This window comes from Plasmodium malariae, assembly GCF_900090045.1.
Source record: "Plasmodium malariae genome assembly, chromosome: 1".
In the NCBI taxonomy this organism is placed as follows: Eukaryota; Apicomplexa; class Aconoidasida; order Haemosporida; family Plasmodiidae; genus Plasmodium; species Plasmodium malariae.
Genome location: NC_041775.1, coordinates 789299 through 811296, shown reverse-complemented (window position 1 = coordinate 811296; position 21998 = coordinate 789299). Strand labels below are relative to the sequence as shown.

At 30.1% G+C, this 21998-nt stretch overlaps 4 protein-coding genes across 4 annotated transcripts; 2 read left to right on the top strand and 2 right to left on the bottom strand.

The window, feature by feature from the left end:
- Positions 1-1143: 1143 nt before the first annotated feature.
- On the bottom strand, positions 1144-4722 carry PmUG01_01026000 (AAA family ATPase, putative; the record flags this gene model as incomplete). The annotated part of the gene is made up of 1 exon (XM_029008495.1): positions 1144-4722. The coding sequence occupies one exon, from the start codon at positions 4720-4722 to the stop codon at positions 1144-1146; it is 3579 nt and encodes a 1192-aa protein (XP_028860049.1).
- An 878-nt stretch (positions 4723-5600) lies between these two features.
- PmUG01_01025900 (conserved Plasmodium protein, unknown function) lies at positions 5601-7429 on the top strand (the record flags this gene model as incomplete). The annotated part of the gene is given in 2 exon segments (XM_029008494.1): positions 5601-6365; positions 6380-7429. The coding sequence occupies 2 exon segments, from the start codon at positions 5601-5603 to the stop codon at positions 7427-7429; spliced, it is 1815 nt and encodes a 604-aa protein (XP_028860048.1).
- Positions 7430-8954: 1525 nt separating this feature from the next.
- PmUG01_01025800 (C-mannosyltransferase, putative) lies at positions 8955-14301 on the top strand (the record flags this gene model as incomplete). The annotated part of the gene is made up of 10 exons (XM_029008493.1): positions 8955-9013; positions 9117-9204; positions 9354-9427; positions 9974-10038; positions 10173-10253; positions 10412-10468; positions 10635-10715; positions 10821-10903; positions 11325-12526; positions 12855-14301. 10 exons carry the CDS (start codon positions 8955-8957, stop codon positions 14299-14301), a joined length of 3237 nt encoding a protein of 1078 aa, XP_028860047.1.
- Positions 14302-14743: 442 nt separating this feature from the next.
- PmUG01_01025700 (ferlin, putative) lies at positions 14744-20299 on the bottom strand (the record flags this gene model as incomplete). Its single annotated transcript, XM_029008492.1, has 3 exons — positions 14744-14808; positions 15106-15350; positions 15522-20299. The coding sequence occupies 3 exons, from the start codon at positions 20297-20299 to the stop codon at positions 14744-14746; spliced, it is 5088 nt and encodes a 1695-aa protein (XP_028860046.1).
- Between the last annotated feature and the right edge of the window lie 1699 nt (positions 20300-21998).

Sequence of the window (21998 nt, the reverse complement as noted above, 5' to 3'; positions counted from 1 at the left end):
TCAAATTCTGTATAAAATATGTGAAATGAAAAACATGACTAAGTGGGATTTTTTCTAATACGAAAAAAGAAACGAAAGAAAAGAAAAACTATAACAGTAGTTAAACATTCCTTTTATTTTATTATGTTATACTATTTTATATTAAACTATATTTTCATTTTTTTTTTATTTATTATTTTTTTTTTTTTTTTTTGGGTTAGAGAGTTCCTCAAATTATGCCACACGTACATACAGCGTATATAAATACATATGCATATATACATATATACATATATACATATATATATTGTATGTATATGTACAATTTTATAAGCGCATTTTAGTAATAGTACGCTTTCGCTTCTAAAACGTGTCAGGGAATATAGAAGCAGAAGTGTACGAAAAGTAGGTGGTACAAAAATAAAACTTCAGATGCGTCAGTATTAAATAGAATATACGTATTCAAAAGACAATAAACGAATTATTAAATTTAAAAAAATAAAACAAATAAAAAATTGGGGCACAAGAAAAAAAGGATTGCTTACACATATTGCCTATATTGCCAATTATTCCATACATTTGTAATGCGCAATAATTTTTTTTTTATTAGAAAGTCGTCCTTTTTATAGCCTCGTAAAAATCTTCTACTTGTAATTCGGCTTCTGCTTCACTTCCTAAAAAAAAATTTAAAAAAATTTCGCAAAAATGGCTAAAAATTTGGTAAAAATGAGAAAAAATATTGGGAATATAGGGTAAAAATTTGGCACAATGAAATAATTCAAAAAGTATAAAACTACAGGGAGAAAAAAAAAAAAAAAAAAAAGCAAAGAGGTGAACAAGCAAAGATGTAAAGAAGTCATAAAGAACAGAAGCTCAATGAGCCATATGAAAACTTTCACGAATGGTAAAAATATGTACATGCACAGCGCATAAATATTAACGAAAGAACAAATATATTTAAGAGCATTTCCAAAAATGGGGTTTTTGTGTACAATAAAGCGCGCGTAAAAGAAAAAGGCAGAGGTATAACAAACGGAGGAAAGTACATACATGCATATATACATTCACATACATGAATGTACACATATGTGTGCATTATTTTTTTCTGCTAATGGAAAAAAAAAAAAAAAAATTTAATATAATCTTTCTCGTTTATTGTCGTCTTCATATCTTTTGGCTATAACCTTTTGAAATATTCCTTTGAACGTAACTAGTTAGGCTGTCTCTACACAAATTCGAAATAAAGAGCGGTGAGAATTTATCTTTCTTTTTTAAAATATGTTCGGATACAAAATGTTGAAACTTTTTGGAGTAAATGAAATGAGTTGATTTTATGTTGTTGCTTCTTAAGCATCTTTCAAAAAGGGTATATATATCTTTATCATTCCATGATATAAATTCTTTCGTTTTATATATATGTGTTATTCTATAATTTGTTAACAAATTATGATCAACATTTTTAATATCTGTTGTAGTTGCTATGATTAAAACAGAAAAAGGTTTTATTATATTATGACTCATATCCCATTTTCTCTCAAAATGTATTCTATCAATATTTTCATAAAAACAAAATTTTAACCTTTTAGCAAACTTTTCCATTACATTTGAAAATGTGTCTTCTTTAAAACATATATTTTCTATTCCGTCCATAAGTATTATACATGGCTGTAATTTATTTTTGGCATAATGAAAAATTTCATTAACAAGTTTTTCAGATTCCCCCATTATTTTATTAAATATATTCGAGCAGTTTATAATAATAGAATTACAATTACATTCTTCAATGATCTTTTTTGATATGAAAGTTTTTCCTGACCCACTTGTGCCATGTATTAATATGCCCACACTGTTAAATGGGGTGTTACCACCACTACAGTCTCTGCTTCTACTGCTATTGTCATTATTTCCACTCCCTTTACGATCATTGCAAAAAAAGGCCTGCACAACTTCCCTCTTCAATGTGCGTACTAGCTCATCCTCCCCTATTATATCATTAAACCCGTAGGTTTTATTGAGTATGTTTTTACGAAACTCTTCAAAACTTTTTTTCTTAAATAATTCAAAGTCTTCATTATGTATGAACAAGTGCGATTCATTTTGAAAATTCAGTGTTTTAGAAAAAAAATGATACTTCTTATATTTATTTTGAAATACTAACTCTTTTATAAACTTGTTTTTCCTTAACCGTGCATGTATTTTTTTTTTCTTCATCAAATGAATAATTCTTTCACGGTATTCATCTTCAAATAGTTTCATTAAATTTGCCTTGTTATAAGAATTTGTAATTTTAGAAACATTTTCAAGTTGATCTTTAGAATAATTCAATTTATTTTTTAAAAACAAATGTGTCAATAGTTTATATCTGTCTTCATTATGAAGGAGTGTAGGCACTACAAAAACGAAAAAATTCTTCAAGTAACAAGAAAAAAATGAAATAACATTGTTGTATGTATTACTGATGGTACAACAATTACTACTACTACTACTACTACTAGTAGTATCAATGCTATTATTAAAGCTGCTGCTACATAATATATTGCACGGTGTAGCATTGCTAAAAGACCCTGTGATAAACATATGTACATTCAGGTTTAGCTCTTTCCACATATATATATATTTTAAGAGTAAAAATATAATACAATTTTTTTTTAAAACAGAAAACATATTTATTTGATCAAAGTTTTTGATTAGTATGAAGGAATACCCGCCATTAAATAAGTTCAATCCGAGGATTTTCTGGCCAACCCATCGACCAGAAATTCGGTCCATATTTTGACCCATTTTTTTTTTAAAAAAATAATAAAGCAACCTAAAAATTTTTCTTTTCCATACCAACTGCTTCACTAAGGCTATTTTCGTAAAACTGATTAGAAGATATTCTAAGTTTTTATTAAATGGATCTATTTTCCGAATTGTATTCCTTTCAATATCTGTTATTACACACTCCTTTAGCGCAATTTCGTAGTAGTATGGATATAGAATTTTATTTACATATCCCTTCTTTTTATATGCATCATCTTGGCCATTTTTTAAAAAGTAATTCTTATTATACTGGTTCTCCTTATAATTATACAAATCGAAACTACTACAACTTTCGCTATCTGAAAGGAAAGAAGTAAATCCTCCTTTTTCACTATTCATTTCATTCGAATCATTTCTTTGTTCCTTATTGTCATGGTAACCTTGTTTGCTATTATCTTTTAAATTGCTGGATCTTTTTTCATCATGTATTTTTGCATTTTCATCCAGCATACTATTTCTATTGTTCGGGGTGGTCTTATTTGGAATGGCACAGCATTTATGCAGACAACGCGTTTTTACATTTTTGTTTTGTCCGTTCAGTACCCTCGGCGGCGGGTGCATTACGTCGAAGGGACCATTTTTATAATAACATACTTTGCAAGCGCAATTTTTGCGTGCACATAAATTGTAATAATGTATTTTGCATGTACATATTTTGCAAGTGCTCGACTTGGCCCGTAGCATGTGATCGCCTTTAATTTTTAAAGAGTCAAATATTTTAAATGCGAAATATGGTTTGTTAATATTTTTTATTCTGTTAATTTTCTTAATGTTCGGAGAAGATATTACCGAGCTATTTTTTAAAGCATTTTCCACTTTCTTTAAAAAGCTAGTTGGATTTATTACAAATCTGTAGTCACTTACTATCGAACATTGTTCATACTGAGTTAGATCAATGATGTGCGTTGTATCACTTGAATATTTAAAAGGAAAAGACAAAAAAATATCCATCAGGAAATTTTTTTTTTCATTCCCTGGTTTACCAACAAGAAAGTATAAATTCGTGTTAAAGTAATTTATCAAATTTTTCGAAAAAAAAAAGTTCCAAAATTGAACATCAAATATTATCCAAGTTTTTATAATCAAAATATTAATTAATTGCATAGCTAGATTTTTATATAATAAACCATTCCTTTTTAAGAAATTAGCTAACCATAGCCTTGATATTCTTTTGTAATATTTTCTTCTCACAAAAAGATTAAACAAGTATATGTACATATCAGCCTTTTTTTTTCCTCCTTTTTTTTGTTGCTCTTTTTCTGCTGATTTTTTTAATTTAAAGTTTTTTTTCGCTTTGTCTTGCACATATTTACCACATGAATTTATATTATTCTTTCTCATGTTATTTTTTAGGAGCTTCTCTTTCACAAGCTTCTCTCTCACAAGCTTCTCTTTCACAAGCTTCTCTTTCACAAGCTTCTCTTTCACATGCTTCTCTCTCACAAGCTTCTCTCTCACAAGCTTCTCTCTCACAAGCTTCTCTTTCACAAGCTCTTCTTTCACCCTCAAGGCCTTGTCTACAACAGTTTTTGGTTTAAAGGATCTTTTGTTTTTTGCATAAAGGCGGGAAGCATGTATGACATACTTTTTATTTTTTACAAACGTTTTATTATGTACGTGAGTACTTTTGTTATGTATATTATAAGTGACGGATGAAGACTTGTAATGATTTTGTTCACAATACTTTTTTTTCATGCAATGCAAATTATTGTTCTCCTGTACATACTTCAAAACATGTAGAAGACATTCATTATATGATAAGTTTTTCACCCATTTATATTTTATTGTTTTTTTGTACACTAGTTGTTCATACTCATTTTTTAAAGCTCTTTCATCTTTTTTTTCATTATAAGCACATTTTTGAAGGTAAGAAAAGGATTTGTTTGAGTTGCAGTACACGCACAGGTTTTCAATGAGCAGTCCGTCCCCCCTTTCCCTCATTTTTAATCACTCCGCATTTGCATACATACGTACAATACATATACATATATGTATGTATATACGTACGCATGTACTACAACATATGCATTTTGTTTATATATATATATATATATATATTATAATAAATAATTATTTACATGTAACTATGTATATAAATATAAATGAATACATACATCTATGTAAAAGGTACGCGGTCGACAGGTTTTCCTTTCATACCTTTTAAGCTACCTTTTGAGTACTTTACATATGCCAAAAAAAAAAAAAAAAAAAAAAACAAAAGGCAGAGAAGTTATGAACAAAAAAATGGTTGTTAGAAATATATATTGCTTAAAAAAAATGACCTGACCCAGCAAGGTAATTTTTTAAAATGTATATATTCATGTGCGTGAATGAATATAATGTAAAATTGTCATTGTGCAAAATTTACATATAAATAAAAAAAATAAGGGCACAAAAATGAAGCAGCGTAAGGCTGCATATTCATGAAAAAGCCTTTTTCATTAGTTGTTCATAAAAGAAAAGAAAAAAAAAATTAATTAAAATTAAAATTAAGAGAAAAGGGAAAGGAAGAGGACAAACGTTTAACGAACGTTTATATATAAAAAGAAGGCAAATACATATATACCTAGGGAAACCCTATATAAAAAAACAAACACAACAATGTAAACATAGCAAAAAAAAAAAAAAAAAAAAAAGATAAATACAACAAAATATATAAACAAACATAAAAGGGAATAAACTGAGAAAAGAAAAAAAAAAAAAAAAAAAAATTGCTAATACATATGATATGTTATTACAAACTTGTAAAAATATGAAAGGAAAAATGAAGCAAACTGAACAACAACTTACACATATATACCAGAGCTGTTAGCCGAATAATGATGAAAGGAAAAAAAATAAAGAGCATGAAAAGCAAATATATAAGAAATCAGGTAAAACAGACAGAATTAGAGTGTCAAATACTAAATAAGTATCTTAAAAAAGTAGAAGAAGAAAGGAAGATATTCGATTTATCCACAGTTGTACTAAAAAAATATAATTCTTATCTGAACAACAATTTAATTAACAACATCGCTTTTCATTATTTTAGAAATGTCTTTTTAAATACTTGTGGAATTCTTTTCACGAATAGTTACACAACTTTTGAAAGTGATAGTGACAATGATATGTCCAAAGGAACTTATCTCCGTGCTTCTGTTAAAAGGAGCATTTCCGATTGTACTCGAAATAAGTATAATAATAAGAAAAATAGGAATGCAAATAGTAACATATTATCATGGGTAAAATTAAAAAAGGAAAAATACAAGCAACTGGAAAAAAAAAAGAGCATAATGTCATTTGTTAATCCAAGAAAGCAGGGTACCACAAAAATTAATCGCTCTTGCTACAGTTATAATACTTTAAAAAATTATAAAAAATTAATAGAAAGCCAGAAAAGTGAAGATAAGCTAAAATGGAAAATTAGTAAATTGAGCTTCAATGGAAAAGAAGCGTGTAATGAGGCAAATGACGAAGCTGAAGTGGAGGAGGATGTGCAAGACGAAAATGAATATGATTCCCAGAGTGACAGCGAAACAGACATAAACATCAAATTGTTGAAGGAAAAAATGAATATAAATAATTATGAACAGGCAAGGAAAAAAGAAGAAAAAAAAAAAAAAAAAAAAAAAACTTTTCTATTACAACATTAAACGGCTATTTGGATAGTAAAGCAAGGGACATCAAATCACCGTGGATAAATTCACATGATTTTAAAAAATATGTAGAAGAAGCAGAGAGTGGCAATATAACGAAATCGGGATGTACAAATAAGAACAATAAGAACTGTAAGAGAATATATGACATAGGTTTGTCGAATTATAGGACATTTACAAGTAAACATGACCGTTCATATTTGGTGCACACAGAAAATACATTTCATGGTCAGGAAAAAAAAAAAAAAGAAAAAAAAGGAAAAAAAGGAAAAAAAGGAAAAAATACATATGAAGAACAAATGTACACATTGGATGAAAAATCTTTCTCATACAATTCCTTATCATCCAGTAGCTCGTATTACCGAAATAAGAACAACATGGATAGAAAGAAAATGAACAATACGAGTTACATAGACTCTTATATAGATATGATTAAAAAGGATAAAATTTTTTCATATTTTGAAAACAAAACAGAGACAAAAAGTAGTACATTTTCAGACTTAATGAATAATATTAAAAAGTTGTTTTTTTTCGGTGAAAAGAAAGATAATGAAAATGAAGATTTAGAAAGTGAAAAACAAAACAAGCAAAAAGGAGATTTCAAAATTTTGAAATATCAATGCTTAGTTAAATCAAAAAGAGGAAAAATTTATTTATGTGTTTGTCCAAATTGTGCAAAAAAATTTTACTTGTTAATAAAAAAAGGCTCAAATAAAAAAACGATTTCAAAAGTTTTTCCACCATCTCATTTTTCATCCGTAGTTGAATATTTAAAAAGACAAGAAACACAATGTTTGAATGAACAAAAATATGAAAAATGTGCAGATAGCAAAAGTTCACAACTGGAAATCAGTTCATTGAAGTATTTTTATGAGTCCGCTTCTTTCATTGAGAATGAAAATAGTGTTAATTTTTGTAAATGCTATACAAGGATGAATGATAGTAATAATAATAATAATAATAATAATAGTGATAATTTTTTTGGAAATTTAGATATGCTGCTTTATTTGTAAAAATTATTTTTGTATTTTTTTTAATACTTTTTATATGATTGTTTATTTCAACATTTTGGATATATTGCTTTATTTACAATATAGAGGTTTCATTTTTCATTTATGCTTTAACGCAATATAACTCTTTTTTTTTTTTTTTTTTTGCATTCTCAAGTACAGGCAACAATAGTACGCATAAAGTTGTGTGTAATTGTATGCATAAGTGGTACACAGTACACACAAGCATGTCTATATATACCCACATATGCATGTATATTTATATGCATACTTATATATTATATATGTGTATACTTATGTATTATATATGTGTATACTTATGTATTATATATATGTATACACTTTTCATTTTCCTCCGTTTTTTTCGTGTTGCATGAAATAAGTTGTTATTTGAGGTCTGTTTTATTTAGCGATTTACAATTTGTGTTCTCTATTTTTTAAGCTCCCACTCCAGAAAAAAAAAAAAAATAAAAAAGTTTAGAATAAAACAAAAAACAAGCAGATAAATTTATCTCCATAGGTATGCAGCGTATACAGTCCATAACTTATGATAGCGAAAAATGTGTATACCAGTATGCTTAATATAATATAGGTGTTTTTTTTTTTTTTTTTTTTTTTTTTTTCCTCCCCCCGATCTTTTATTTTGTTTCGCATCATTTGTTTTACCTCATTTTGTTCATTTTACTTTTTTATGCTACTCCCAGTAATTAAATGTGTGTACATTTAAAAATAAAATAGAATTTAATAATTATGTAAACAGTTTTAGTTGATAAGTTAAAATTATGGAAGTGTTTATTTTCGTATGGTCCTTATAGGATTTTATTAAAACATCTTTCTTATTTTATTTTACTATATTCTAATTTATTTAACTATATTATATTTTTACTTTATTATTATTATTATTATTATTATTATTTTTTTTTTTTTTTTTCCTTTGATTAATTTGGTTTACTCGATTAACACATTTATCTTCTGAAGAAATATTCTATTTCACTTTAATTCAAATTAAAATGAAAGTGTACTTTTTTTAATTCTTTTTATCTCTTTTTAGTTCTAATATATATATGTATGTATATATGTAAGTATACATGTACGTATATATGTATGTTTATATGCACGTATACATGTACGTATATATGTATGTTTATATGTAAGTATACATGTACGTATATATGTATGTTTATATGTACGTATACATGTACGTATATATGTATGTATATATGTAAGTATACATGTACGTATATATGTATGTTTATTGTATTTTTTTTCTTTGAAAAACCTCATTAAAAAATACCTAACACATTCTTAATATGTTAGCATAAATGGAAAAGTGCAAATTAAAGCTCTTTTTCTGTTCCTTGTTCATCAGGTACTGTTTTAAAAGTAGTTTTTTAAAAATTAAAATAAAAATGTAAGGTTTACTCGTATTTACATATGATAGGTGTACACATGTGTTAAGAATTTGAAAGTAGGTACATGAATAGAAATGCACAGTATATAACGATAATGTAAAATACTTGCTAGTAGCATGCATTTAGATAGAATTAGTCAACATTTTAACCTTTTTCCTTTAAGTAGTGCTGTTTGGAAAAAAGATACACATTTGAGAATATAATATAACCATTTCAATACATTTCTTTTTTTTTTTTTTTTTTTTTTTTTTTTTGTTCTGTCCTGTTCCTTGTTTTAGCTTTTTTGTTACACTTACATTTTATAAGAAGTTTAGGTATGATTTGTTCCGAACATATGAAGAACAGAAGTTGTCGTTGTATTCGGAGGTGAAGGAATAACACATGCACATATATATGTTATATGCATATGTATATCTGTGCAATATATTCATGCTAAATCAAATGGCGATTTATTTTATTTTAAAAAAAAAAAAAAAAAAAAAAAAAAAACTAACTTGACACGTCTTTATACGCAGGAATCGTTTTATTTCTCTTTCTACGATGACATAATAAAATCTGAAACCTACTTAGATGGGCTTCTTCTGTTAATGTATGAATTAATAAGTGAAAAAAGGCTAAAGATATAGAGAAAAAAAAAAAAAAAAAAATCACATTAGAGCAAACGCATTATGTGTTACTCTTATGCATTTGAGAAAAAATGTAAGACATGTTAAGGAATTATGAAGAATGCTAGTGATTTATTCATACATTCATTATTTATTTATTATTTTTTTTGTCTATTATTTAACTGTCTATTATTTAACTGTTTATTGTTTGTTTGTTCACTGTTTATTTGTTCATCATCTATTTGTTCATCATCTATTTGTTCATCGTCTATTTGTTCACTGTTTATTTGTTCATCGTCTATTTGTTCATCATCTATTTGTTTACTGTTTATTTGTTCATCGTCTATTTGTTCATCATCTATTTGTTCACTATTTGTTCATCGTCTATTTGTTCATCATCTATTTGTTCACTGTTTATTTGTTCATCGTCTATTTGTTCATCGTCTATTTGTTCACTGTTTATTTGTTCATCGTCTATTTGTTTATTATCATTTTTTTAATTTCTTTCTTTAATGGGTCATGTTTTATAGTAAAGACGAAAGGAGTGAATACCCTGACACGATAAACGCTATTCAGCGTTTCAACGTGTACCCTGGTACTTGAGAAATGAAAATAAACGAGTAACTTGAACATTGTTTATTCCTCTGTTCTGTTTCACTAGTTGGTTAACTAAATTGTTTTTCCAGTTTTGTTCATATATGTCGTTTTTTCCCCTTTTGCAACTTGCAGAAATTGTACTTGGGACCTTATGGAGATTTCTAAATTTGAAATCTGTTTTCGCTACTCCGTATAATTTTTACGTTTGTTCTGGTAAATGGATCAACTTGAACAAATTGGACAAATTGAACGAACTATTTGATTACAACAAGTAAATGCGGTGCACTCAAATAATTTAGATTACATTATGCATAGTTGTGATTATATTCTGACGGTGTACATCTAATTTTTTTTTTTTTTTTTAATTTCAGCGCTTTTCTCCCAGGCTGCTAGTGTAGGCACGTTGTTTTTCTTTTCAGTTTATCTAGGTTGAAATTAGGAGGGGAAAAGAACACACCCACATACATACAAACACATACAAAAAAGCACTTATATACACACACACGCACATACACACGCCTACATACGCATTCCACACAAGGATCCCTTTTTGACGTTTTCTTTTAAATCGAACTATTGGTTCCTTTATTACAGGAAAGTCCTATATCTCTGGTGTAATATTTTTGATGCTTTTCTTCTCTTGTTTTCGTGAAAAGCTTATAATTCGGCTCGAAGGTAAAACAATTTTGTGAATATCAATATCTCTTGAATGGTGTTAACGGTGTTATATCTTTTCCCTCTTTCTTTCTTTTTTTTTTTTTTTTTTTTTTTCTACGTCAGCTTTTCCCCTACGAGAAAACTTTGCTTCAGTTCATATGTGGTTAAACATTCTACTAATTTATATGATCCTTAGAAAGGAAAAGGTAGGGACGATTTAAAATAAACTTAAGCAACGACTTCGTACGTGTTTACACGGTATGCTTGGAATAATTCAAAAAATATGCCATTGTATGCACACATGGATTGTGAGAACGGAGTATATTATATATGTACATTTTATATACATAATGAATATATACATAATGAATACATACATAATATATAAATAAAAAAAAAAAAAAAAAAGTACATAAAATAAACTTCTTCTCACTGCGGATAAGGAATAATACTGTCGCGCTTTTATTTTATTTTGTTTTACTGCCTGTATGCACTTCAGCTCAACGGTTAGTTTGTTCGTTTATTAAACCGTTAGTTTATCTACTTCTTCTACACTTTATCCATTTCTTCAACTGTTTGTTCATCTTTTTGTCTGCCTACGCATCCACCCACGTGTTTCCCCCTCAGCAGATCCTTAACTTCCAGCGCGGGTTTCTATTCCTTTCTTCCTTTTTGTTCTTTATCACATGGCAGTTTTCAGTTTTCGCTTCACTAACTCATATTATTGCCCTTTTTGCTGTTGATTTGCTGGGTTATGATATAAAAGCAGAACTACAAAAAATATTATTGACTTTCTTCTCGTCCTATATAACTGCATTAATTGTATCGCTTTTTCCAAGATATCTTTTGTTTACATATTTCCCTTTCGTGCTTGTTGCTATTATTATTACGAATAGTTTGTATAATAATAAATGGTTTAACATAGAGGGTAAAAGGAGGAGAAGAACGTGGAGGCACAACAATGGTGGTTGTAATACGGGGGCGATAAACGGCGAAGGGATAAATGGCGAAGGGATAAATGGCGAAGGGATAAACGGCGAAGGGATAAACGGCAAAGGGATAAACGACAAAGGGATAAACGGCAAAGGGATAAACAGTGCACAGGCTAACAGTGAACAGATAAACACTGTAGATATGAACAAATTACTGATTTACAAATCGCAAGGAAGGAACAGATATGTAGGAAGTAAGTGCAAAGCTGATAAAGGGAGAGAAGGAGAAGGGATGGATGACAATTTAGACCAGCTCAGGAGAAGAGTAAGTGACGAAGTGAAGGAACAAAACATGCCAAATGCATTAAAAGAAATATATATTATTCAAAACTATAAGTTTATTTTAATGAAAGGAATAACATCTATATTGTTATTTTTATTATTACGAGTCCTTATATTTTTTAAAGAAAAACATGATTCGCATGTAGTATCGTTGTTAAAGGTACGATTAAATTTGTCTGTTCATAATTTTGATACTATGATATATAGTCTAGGGTCCGAATTTAATCCATTCTCAAAGGATATGTTTAATATGATAAAGGAATCAGCTTTGTTTGATTATTTTATAGTATTTATTATTATTCTTTCCTTTTATGTTTTAAATTACTTTAAATTTCTATATAGAAAAAAAGAATTAAATACAAATTTCGAAGTATTCGATGCACATTTTGTCTTTTTGCTAATCCAATTTTTTCTTTTCACATTATTAATGTTAATAATATCGAGGCTTCGTGTATTGGCTCTTCCTCTCATGTGTTTATTTGCTAGTCTGGTGGGATCTCCTTTCATTTTGACGGATATATATATGATCATCAGGAGGAATATTTTTGCCTTTAGGTAAGAAAGATCAACAAAGTGGAGATATAGAACTGCCTCTAATCTTTCCTTGTTCATTGGAGGCTTCACTCTGGGAGATCCTTTTGTACCTAGAGTGGCGTAAATTTCTCTCCATCGTTAGGTCAACATTTATCGTTACTCTGTCATTATTCTGTCGTTATTTCATTGCTTTATTATCATTTGTTTTTTATATTTTTATATTTTTATTCTATTTTCCTATTTTTTTCTTATTTTTTCCTATATTTTTCTTATTTTTTCCTATATTTTTCTTATTTTTTCCTATTTTTTTTTATTTATATTTTTTTTTCCTTCCCCCTTTTCCCAGTAGCAGGGCCAACGCCGTCAATTACGCTATTTACCTTCTGTGCCTACTTGCATGCATATATCCATTCGTTAAATATTTTCCGAAGAATGAGTATATGAACCTACTGCATAATGACCCTACGAATCTAGAAAAGAACATGGACTTGATTAATTGGTTAAAAAAGAATGTAAAAGAAAAGGAAGCATTAATATCGGACATACCAACTTCAAGCTTCCTAAGATCAACTACAAATTTTAGATTAATTTTACATCCACAGTATGAAGATATTAGTTTACGTAAGAGAGTTCAAGATTACTATATGTTATCAGCATGCTTACCTTTTAGTGATGCTAAAAGATTTTATTATGAGAAATATAAAGTGCGTTACTACGTTGCCAATATATATAGATGTGTACCATCAGATGATAGTATTAATGCTTTTAGAATTGCCGATAAAATAGATTCAAATTATGCTAAATGTAAAGATAAAGAGTGCATGCGTTTCTGTGAACGTGTTTTATATGATAATACGAATTATAAAGTACTTTATCGTAATGGCAAATTTAGTGTCGTTTATTTTGTTCCAAAAATAATAGAAGACAATACACCTTACGAAAATTTTGATGAATTGAAATATTTTAATATTAAATATTTTGAACCATGGTTACAAAGATGCAAGATAAATGATGATAAATGTGCATTACATATAGCAGATGTTGCTAGGTCCTATTTAGATATACTACATTACTTTAGAATAGGATTCATTTTGTATAGATATGTTGAAAACAACTTACTAGATAATAATACGGAAGTTATATTTAATGTTGGTGAATTTTATGATTTTGATTATAAAAAACCTGAACAAGCAAACCAATTTTATAAAAAGGCTATTGATCTTATAATACATAAAGAACAATCAAATTTAAGTGGACCCATAAGAGGACAAGTACCATTTGTCTCTATACCTAGAAAAATACATATGATTTCGTCATATATATATTTCCTCCTAGAAACGGCTTTATATACTGGTCGAGAGCAGATTATTTTGCTATACAGGAATTTGCATTTGTTGGTAAAAACGGCTCTTTTTGCACTCGAGAACGGCTACTACTATGAAATAGTAGAAGCAAAGTGGGAGGAGAATATGCGGCACAAGCAGGAGCAAGAACAGGAACAGAAGCAGGAACAACCACTGCAGGTGAGAGCTCATAGAGGAATGGATCAGACAATTAAGAGGGACTTCTACCCCAAGGAGTTGGATTCAATTCTACATGACTTATGCCAAAATGTAGTCTATATATACGAAAATAAACACGAGCATGAAGAATTTGAGCTTTTATATAAAAATTTATGGAAGCTCATAAAGAGACTCTCCCATTTAACTGAATGTGTTTTCGATAATTTTCATATATTTGAAAATAGACCAATTAATGCATTTGATTATTTCAAGTTTTTTTACGTGTATCGTTAAGTCATTGAGTAACTTGAATTTGCCGCTGTAAACGGGGGGTCCCTTCGTGGGATCCTGTTTGTGTATTTGCGAATGCGTACAGATAAACATATGTACATGCATACATACAAACGTGCGTACAGATAAACATATGTACATGCATACATACAAACGTGCGTACAGATAAACATATGTACATGTATACGTACAAACGTGCGTACAGATAAACATATGTACATGTATACGTACAAACGTGCGTACAGATAAACATATGTACATGTATACGTACAAACGTGCGTACAGATAAACATATATTCACACGTACAATGCACACACGTAAACACGTGTACATTCATACATGCTTATATACGTTCACGCACTTATCTAACTTTATGAGAACTGATCCGCAGTTTTACTAAAAGGGGGGATTATACCATTATAATTGGGGATATTTATATTCTCTTCACTTTAACAAAAACAGAAGGAAAAATATGCCCACAACTATGACTGCTACGACCACCCACACACCTGAAGTGAAGCAAGTTCGAGCGGAAATGTTAAAAAAATGTTAGACGGATAATGCGCACATGCTCATGTGCTGTTTTGTCGTCCACTGCTCTGCCAAACTACCACTCCACGTTTTATTCATTTTTGCAAAAAGGAAAAGTAAATAACAAAACGCGGATAAACGTAAAGGCGCGTTTTCTTTGTTTCCGCTCGAATCCATGTACACAAATACCCGCACATACGCACACACACACATACACACACACGCACATACACACACACGCACATACACACACACGCACATACACACAAACGCACCTGTCCACTTCAAGCCCTGCATAATAGACGCAGTTGCTGCTCCAAATTTCTCGTTGATGGTAATCCAGTCTACATAGGTTCTATTTTCAGTGACAGGGGGTAAAAATGGGTCCTTGTTGGGTTCATCTCTTCCATTGCCAACTGGGTCAACTTCGGCTTCAAACTTAGGTAATATGCTTGCTTCTATTTCAACATTTCCTCGTATCTTGTTCTTGTGCGCTGGGTGCTTGCATGCCAACCAGAATCTGCATGAAGGGGGGAGGGATGAGCAAAAAAAGGCACATGTCCACTAGTCTAGTAGTGTAGATGCAAACACAAACATACACAGAAATACATTTCATAAGAGTAGCACGTGCGTGAACATTTTGCATATGAACAATTTCACGTATGCCATTCCCATTTTGACAAAAAGGAACCTGGGTATGTGGTAGAAACCCTTTTTTTTCCTGGCCCTGTAGAAATGAGAAGCCAAATCCAGAGTGGCCTCACCTATAGGCTCGTTCGAAGAGAGAAGAGCGTAGTTATGAACCTGCACCTTGATAGTTGTTGCATTTGTTGGTATCTTTATATTATATACTATTCTCCAGTTGAATACACCCTTACCATCTTTACTGTTGTAATGTGTATCTGTATCTCTTCTGTCTTCATTTTCTTCATCAGTATATATGCATCTAACAAATAAACTAATAGTAGAATTATCATCAATTGCTGCATTACTTACTTTCCATATTACTAATCTTAATTGGTAATCATCTGGTTCATTTGAACACAATATTTTGACTGGATTTAATTGAGCAAATTCTTCAGTAAATATTTCAAACCAGCATCTTAATGATCCATGTGATATGGTACTATTTTCTAATTTTAATGATCGTAGTTCAATCGGCATAGCATCATCTATCATTAATTGTCTTATTCTCGGGCTAAAGTATCGATCTTCCATATCGATGTAGGTATAACCTATTATTTCATCAGATAGAGAACCTTGATTCATTATACATACTTGAACTATGGATTCATCTGGAAAAGAACATAATAATTGATATGATCTATTAAATTCTGGTTTATACCCTTGTTTTTTTGTATGACCAATATCTTTTATATTATGGGATAAACCACCTGGTATATTTGTAATTTCATTACTGTTCTTTATCCATATATATGTTGTTATATCAGTTGCACCAGATGGAGGATTCAACCCCCTTGCTTGGATAATATATGCTCGAACAACTAAATTCCGAGTTAGTTTATATTCACTTACTAAATTATCACACCTTTTCATCATTTCCTTTTTTAAATGAATTGTTTTCTCATCATATACATTACATATATATTTTAGATAACCAACAGCTTCTGGTATTCCTGAATCCGTGCATCTAAATATGGTTGCTCTTAAATATGGTAAGTCATCAGCATTCATATCTACTTCGTACTCATATAACATTTCGTCTCTTTGTATTTCTTCTTGTTCATCATCGTCCGCTAAAGATAGTTGAAAGTTCAGCATCTCTTCAGTGAACCCGTAGATCGTTCTACCTTGCCACTGCGCCTGCGCCTGACTCTGCTTCTGATGCATATCATTGGTGCTATTATGTCCGTCAACGCTACTCGATACTACGTTTTTTCCCCTATCGTCGTGTTTCCCTTTAAAAATGTTCATATCCATCAGTTTCAATTTCTTATCACTTGAAGTGCTTTCACGCATTGTGTCCTGCTCCTCAACATCTCCATGCACATTCTTTTCTACATCCACATCTATATCTACATCTGCATTTTTGAAACATACATATTCTAGCGCCTCCTCAATGCGCACATTTGCAAAATCTGGGTCGTTGTAAGGCACATATTCGTTACTTGAATACTTCTTCGTGTTCTTTCTCCTCTTCTTTTGCAGTTCGCTGATGCCGTGCTCATCTTTCCCATTGTTAACATTATTGAGTACATTCCTATCTGCACTATTACTTCCATTGGCATATCCCTTTGTGGCTCCACTGATGTCCACGCCTCCGATACCCTTATCATCCTTTTTTATGTTATCCCTAGATGTGTTTTCTGCCTCGCTGTACGGATGCTCTTTATCGTTGTTAAGATTACGATCCCCTTTTACCCTATGGAAGTCATCCTCCCTCTCGTGGTCATCTTCACCTTCATAGCCCTCTTCGTCAAGTATAGTTAAATGTTCGTCTAAAACGTTCAAGGAAAGAGAGTGGAACTCACGATTCCTATCACTTCCTTTTATATCCACATCTGTGTGTAAATCTGTGTATAAATCTGCGTCTAGATCTGCATCCGGATCTACATCTACACCTGCTTCTACCTGTATGCCCACCATCTCTGGCTCTTCACCCCCCTCGTCGGTATCGTGTGCTCCAAAGTTTCCATTCGAGATTTTCCTGGACATCATGGAACTCTTCTTATATATGAGAGCAGTGTTATACGATTTTCTTGCTTTTTCTGCGTCTTCTATGAGCACCTCTTCTAGTAGATGTAACTTAAACAAGTCTATACATTCGTTTTTTTCATATTGATCTAGCCATGGAAGTAATGGATTCAAAGTAATATAAGCAGTACCGATTAAGACAGTATTGTTGGTTGCATTAACTGCATGTGTAGTATTTGTACCTGGACCTGTGAACCCACTATTTAATAATCTATCTTCGATTCTAACTTCTAAAAAACTATGATGTTGCATTCTTTTAGGTAAAGCTACATCTAATGAGAAGTATTTTAGAAAATTCCAGTTTCCTTCTTTCCCTGATATGACTTTATTAGTAGTTTCATGCCATAAAAATTGGGATGTATCATCTACATCTCTACCAAAGCAAACAGTAACAGATGGATCTTTTAAAGGTTTGAACATTCTTATACCAACTAAAAAGAGAGAAACATGACCAGGCAAGGTAGATGGTCTAATATCATCATAAAAAGGGTATGTATCATCAAGCACTTTTTCTAATGGTACTAATTCGAATGCAACTAATAACTTAGCTTTACACTTTTTATATTGTGAAGATTTTAATGTAATCCATATAGGAGATTTTTTCCATTCAACTGGAACTTTCATTATTGGATAGGAGCATGATCCTAATAAAACATCTTCATTGTACAGAAAAGATTGATTAACAGAGAAAGCCTCTATAGATATATCTGGAGCTAAATTTAAGTTTGTAGGTAATATAACTTCTACCTCATATGCTTCATAATAATTCGGGTTAAGCGTATGTAAAATAGTACTAGTTTTAATTGTCTGACCAGCTAGTTCTACTTTTATGTACGGGTCAGGAAAAGCATCATATCCTTTAGCTGGGAAATGTAAACCTTCATAAATTAAAGCACGAAAAAAATATCTAGATAATTTATATTCTAATCTTTGTGGTCTTTTTCTGTACGATTGATAGGGTACCAAATTAGCAAAAAAAGAAATATTATAATCATGTACATTTGTTTCAATATTTTTCATTGAAAACCATTTGGGTTTATTTTCATTAAGTAGTAAATATTTAAAAGGTATACGAACATAACTTTTTAATTTATAATTATTTAAAATTTCTGCATCGTTATAAATATCTTCAGATGTTTTATTGATTGAACTTATTTTATGTAATTTTTGATGATTAGTAATATCTGTTGGATCATAATCATTATTTAGAACTGTATTATAAATATTCCTCCTATTTGTAATCCAATCAGTTACAGCTAAATTAGATCTAACATATATATATAAAAAGATATCATAAATCTGTTCATTGTTATTTTGTGGTAGGAATATACGAAACTCATCTATTCTACCTGCACTTTCGTTCAATACATAAGAACCAACTTCATTAGGTAAAAGAGGGGGTGTTTTTAATTTATGTGGTCCTAAGCTACATACACATATTATACTATCTCCTACTGAATCATATTTATTATTATAACTTAATTTGTCATTAATAGTATTATTATCATGATAATTCATTGCTTTGTTACTATGGACAGATAATATTTCATATATATCAGCACAGAAAATAAATTCTTTGTTAGGTGGATCCGGTTCAACTTTAGCTGACTTTATGCATATCGGTCCAGGTGCATGTGTTTTGGTAGCATGCACACTTAGAAATATTCTACCTCCATATAAATAAAAATCTTTTAAACTATCGTCCGTAAACATTTTTTGCATTTTTGTAACACCTAATATATCATTTATATTAATACCTTGAGTTGCATTTTTAAAAATTTTCTCTGCTGTTGCTGAGAAGAGGTAATTACTCAATGGATTAGTAGATCCCTGTGTGTTTGTAGTATTAACTGGGATTGTTACATTCTGTTGTGTATGTACACTGCTTCTTGGTGTTATTTGGTTTTGAGGATTGTAATATATGTTAAACCATCTAGGAAGTAATTCTCTTTTTAATATTTCGAAAAAATCTAAAAGAATGCTATAGATAACTACTCCATTATGTTCTCCATTAATAAGTTCAATGATAATGTTTTTGTCATAACAAGGTGTACATGTAGGTATATGAACACTTAAATTCCATACAGGGTTAGGATCATTTCTTATTACTTTTGTGCATTCTTCAAATCCATTATGCGATACCTTTACATATGGCTCTAAATTATTGGAAAATAATGTACTGCTACCAATAAATTCGATATCTTGACCTCTAAATATGTTAATACACAAATCGTAGTGAGTTATATGAATATCTAACCCTTTATTTTCACATATCTCTTCATTAATATTTGCTTTTACACTATCATTAACTATTGGTATAGAATCTCCTGGACCATATACACCAACAGATATCAATAAATAACCTACATCATCTAGAGGTAAATCAGGGTTTCTTAATTTTACCCATATCCTATATAACCAATGCTGTACTTTTGAATATACATCATTTAAACTAAATGAACATTTTCCTATTAATGCACTCTGAATTGTATATTTATGTAAAACACACACATCCACACTTGTCCTCTGAAAGTGATAATCCGTTAAATCCATAGAAAAATTAAACGACGTATTATATACGACATTCACTGCTTGATTCTTTTTAGAAGTGCTTTTTATTTCATTATTTACTGTTACTTCCACATATGGATTTGGTATTATCTCTTTCTCGTTTGCGCTTTCACGAAAGCTTAAATCTTTTACCTCGTGTATGTCCACCTTTATGTTGTATTGCGTCTTCTTAGCAAAATTCATTTTCTCACTTGGGGGAGGCAGCCGACCGTTGCGTTAATATACACACGTGAACGCATAAGTGAATGTATACGGACATACATGCATGAGTACATATGTGCATACGTATGGGCATACATATGGAAATACACATGTGCGTACATATGCGCGAGTACGCGTGCATACATATGGGTGTACTTATAAATGCCCATAAATGTGCGGATATATTACAGTGAATTACTGCCAAATGGTAACTTTGCGCACACCGTTCCTGTACATTCTATCTGCTTTCCCTTTTTTACAAAAAAAGACGTGGGCGTCAATTTTCCTGAAAGCGCATATTTTAAATCAGTGTTTTATGATTTTCCTTTTTTTTTTTTTTTTAATTTCTGCACTAATTGGTCAGTTCTTTAAAAATACTTTATCCAAATTATTTACTAAAAAATGCGCATTTATTTATGAACATGTAAGGAGAAAAACGCCTTTTTCGCAGGTTTTTTTTTTTTTTTTTTTTGGAGTGTATAACGAAATTGGGTACCGTAAAAATATGAACAGTACATACTTTTATAAAAACTGCCTGATCAAGTAAGAAAAAAAAAAAAAAAAAAAAAACTAAACGAAATTAAATTAAATTAAATTGAATTGAATTAAATTAAACTAAAATTGAATTAAATTAAACTAAAATTGAATTAAACTAAAACTAAATTAAACTAAAACAAATTAAACTAAAACAAATTAAATTGAATTGTATTAAAGTAAATTATATTAAAGGACAAAATAACGATAAGGCGAAACAGATGCGATCAAAAGTAATAGTACAAATATTGACTTAAGCTGCAATTCATTTGGTGGGGCTTCTCGGTTTTACAACGCTCAGCTTTTACTATTATTGCACATTTTGTAATGCTACCCAGTTCGCAAAAAAAATATGTCGTTTTAAACAGAAACAACGATCTATGCGTATAGCACTAGTACAATCGCGTTCGCGGGGATACACATAAGAAAATTATATGAATATGTACGTATGTATGTATACGTATGTACGATAACAATGTAGTAAAAAGCGCGCAGTTCGCATACGTTAGTCCCTACTATTCCAATGAATACTTACGAATAAACAAAAACAAATGCACGAAAGTGAAAGGTTTTCATGTGATGCAACAAAATAAGGAGCTGCTAAGCGGTTGCAACTGCTAATCAATTGCCAAGTTGTAGCTTTTTAGCGGAGTTTCCCTTCAAAATTGGGCGAGAATGTCACATACGCATAAGTGCATATACGCGTCCTTGTGCACGTATTTATATATATGCATGTGTATATATGTAAACTTAACAGGGAAAAGGAAAGAAATCTTTTTGATGAGAACGGCAAAAGCTTAGAAATTTGGAATTCATGTACTGGAAAATAGGCTAATAATTTAAGCACTATTCAATCCTATTTTTTTTTTTTTTAATAATAAGTATAGCTAATGAAATGAAGTCAACTGGTAGTTAAAATAGTTAGTAAAAGAAAAAAAACAAAAGAAGGGAAAAAAAGAAAAAGAAAAAGAAAAAAACAAAAGGAAAAAAAAAAAAAAGAAAAAGAAAAAGAAAAAGAAAAAAACAAAAGGAAAAAGGAAAAAAACAAGGTGGTGAACGTATCATTAAAAGTATTTTTTTTTTTTTTAATTGCATTTTTCCTTTTTTTCATAAAAATATATGCACACATGTCATAAGCATTTATGCT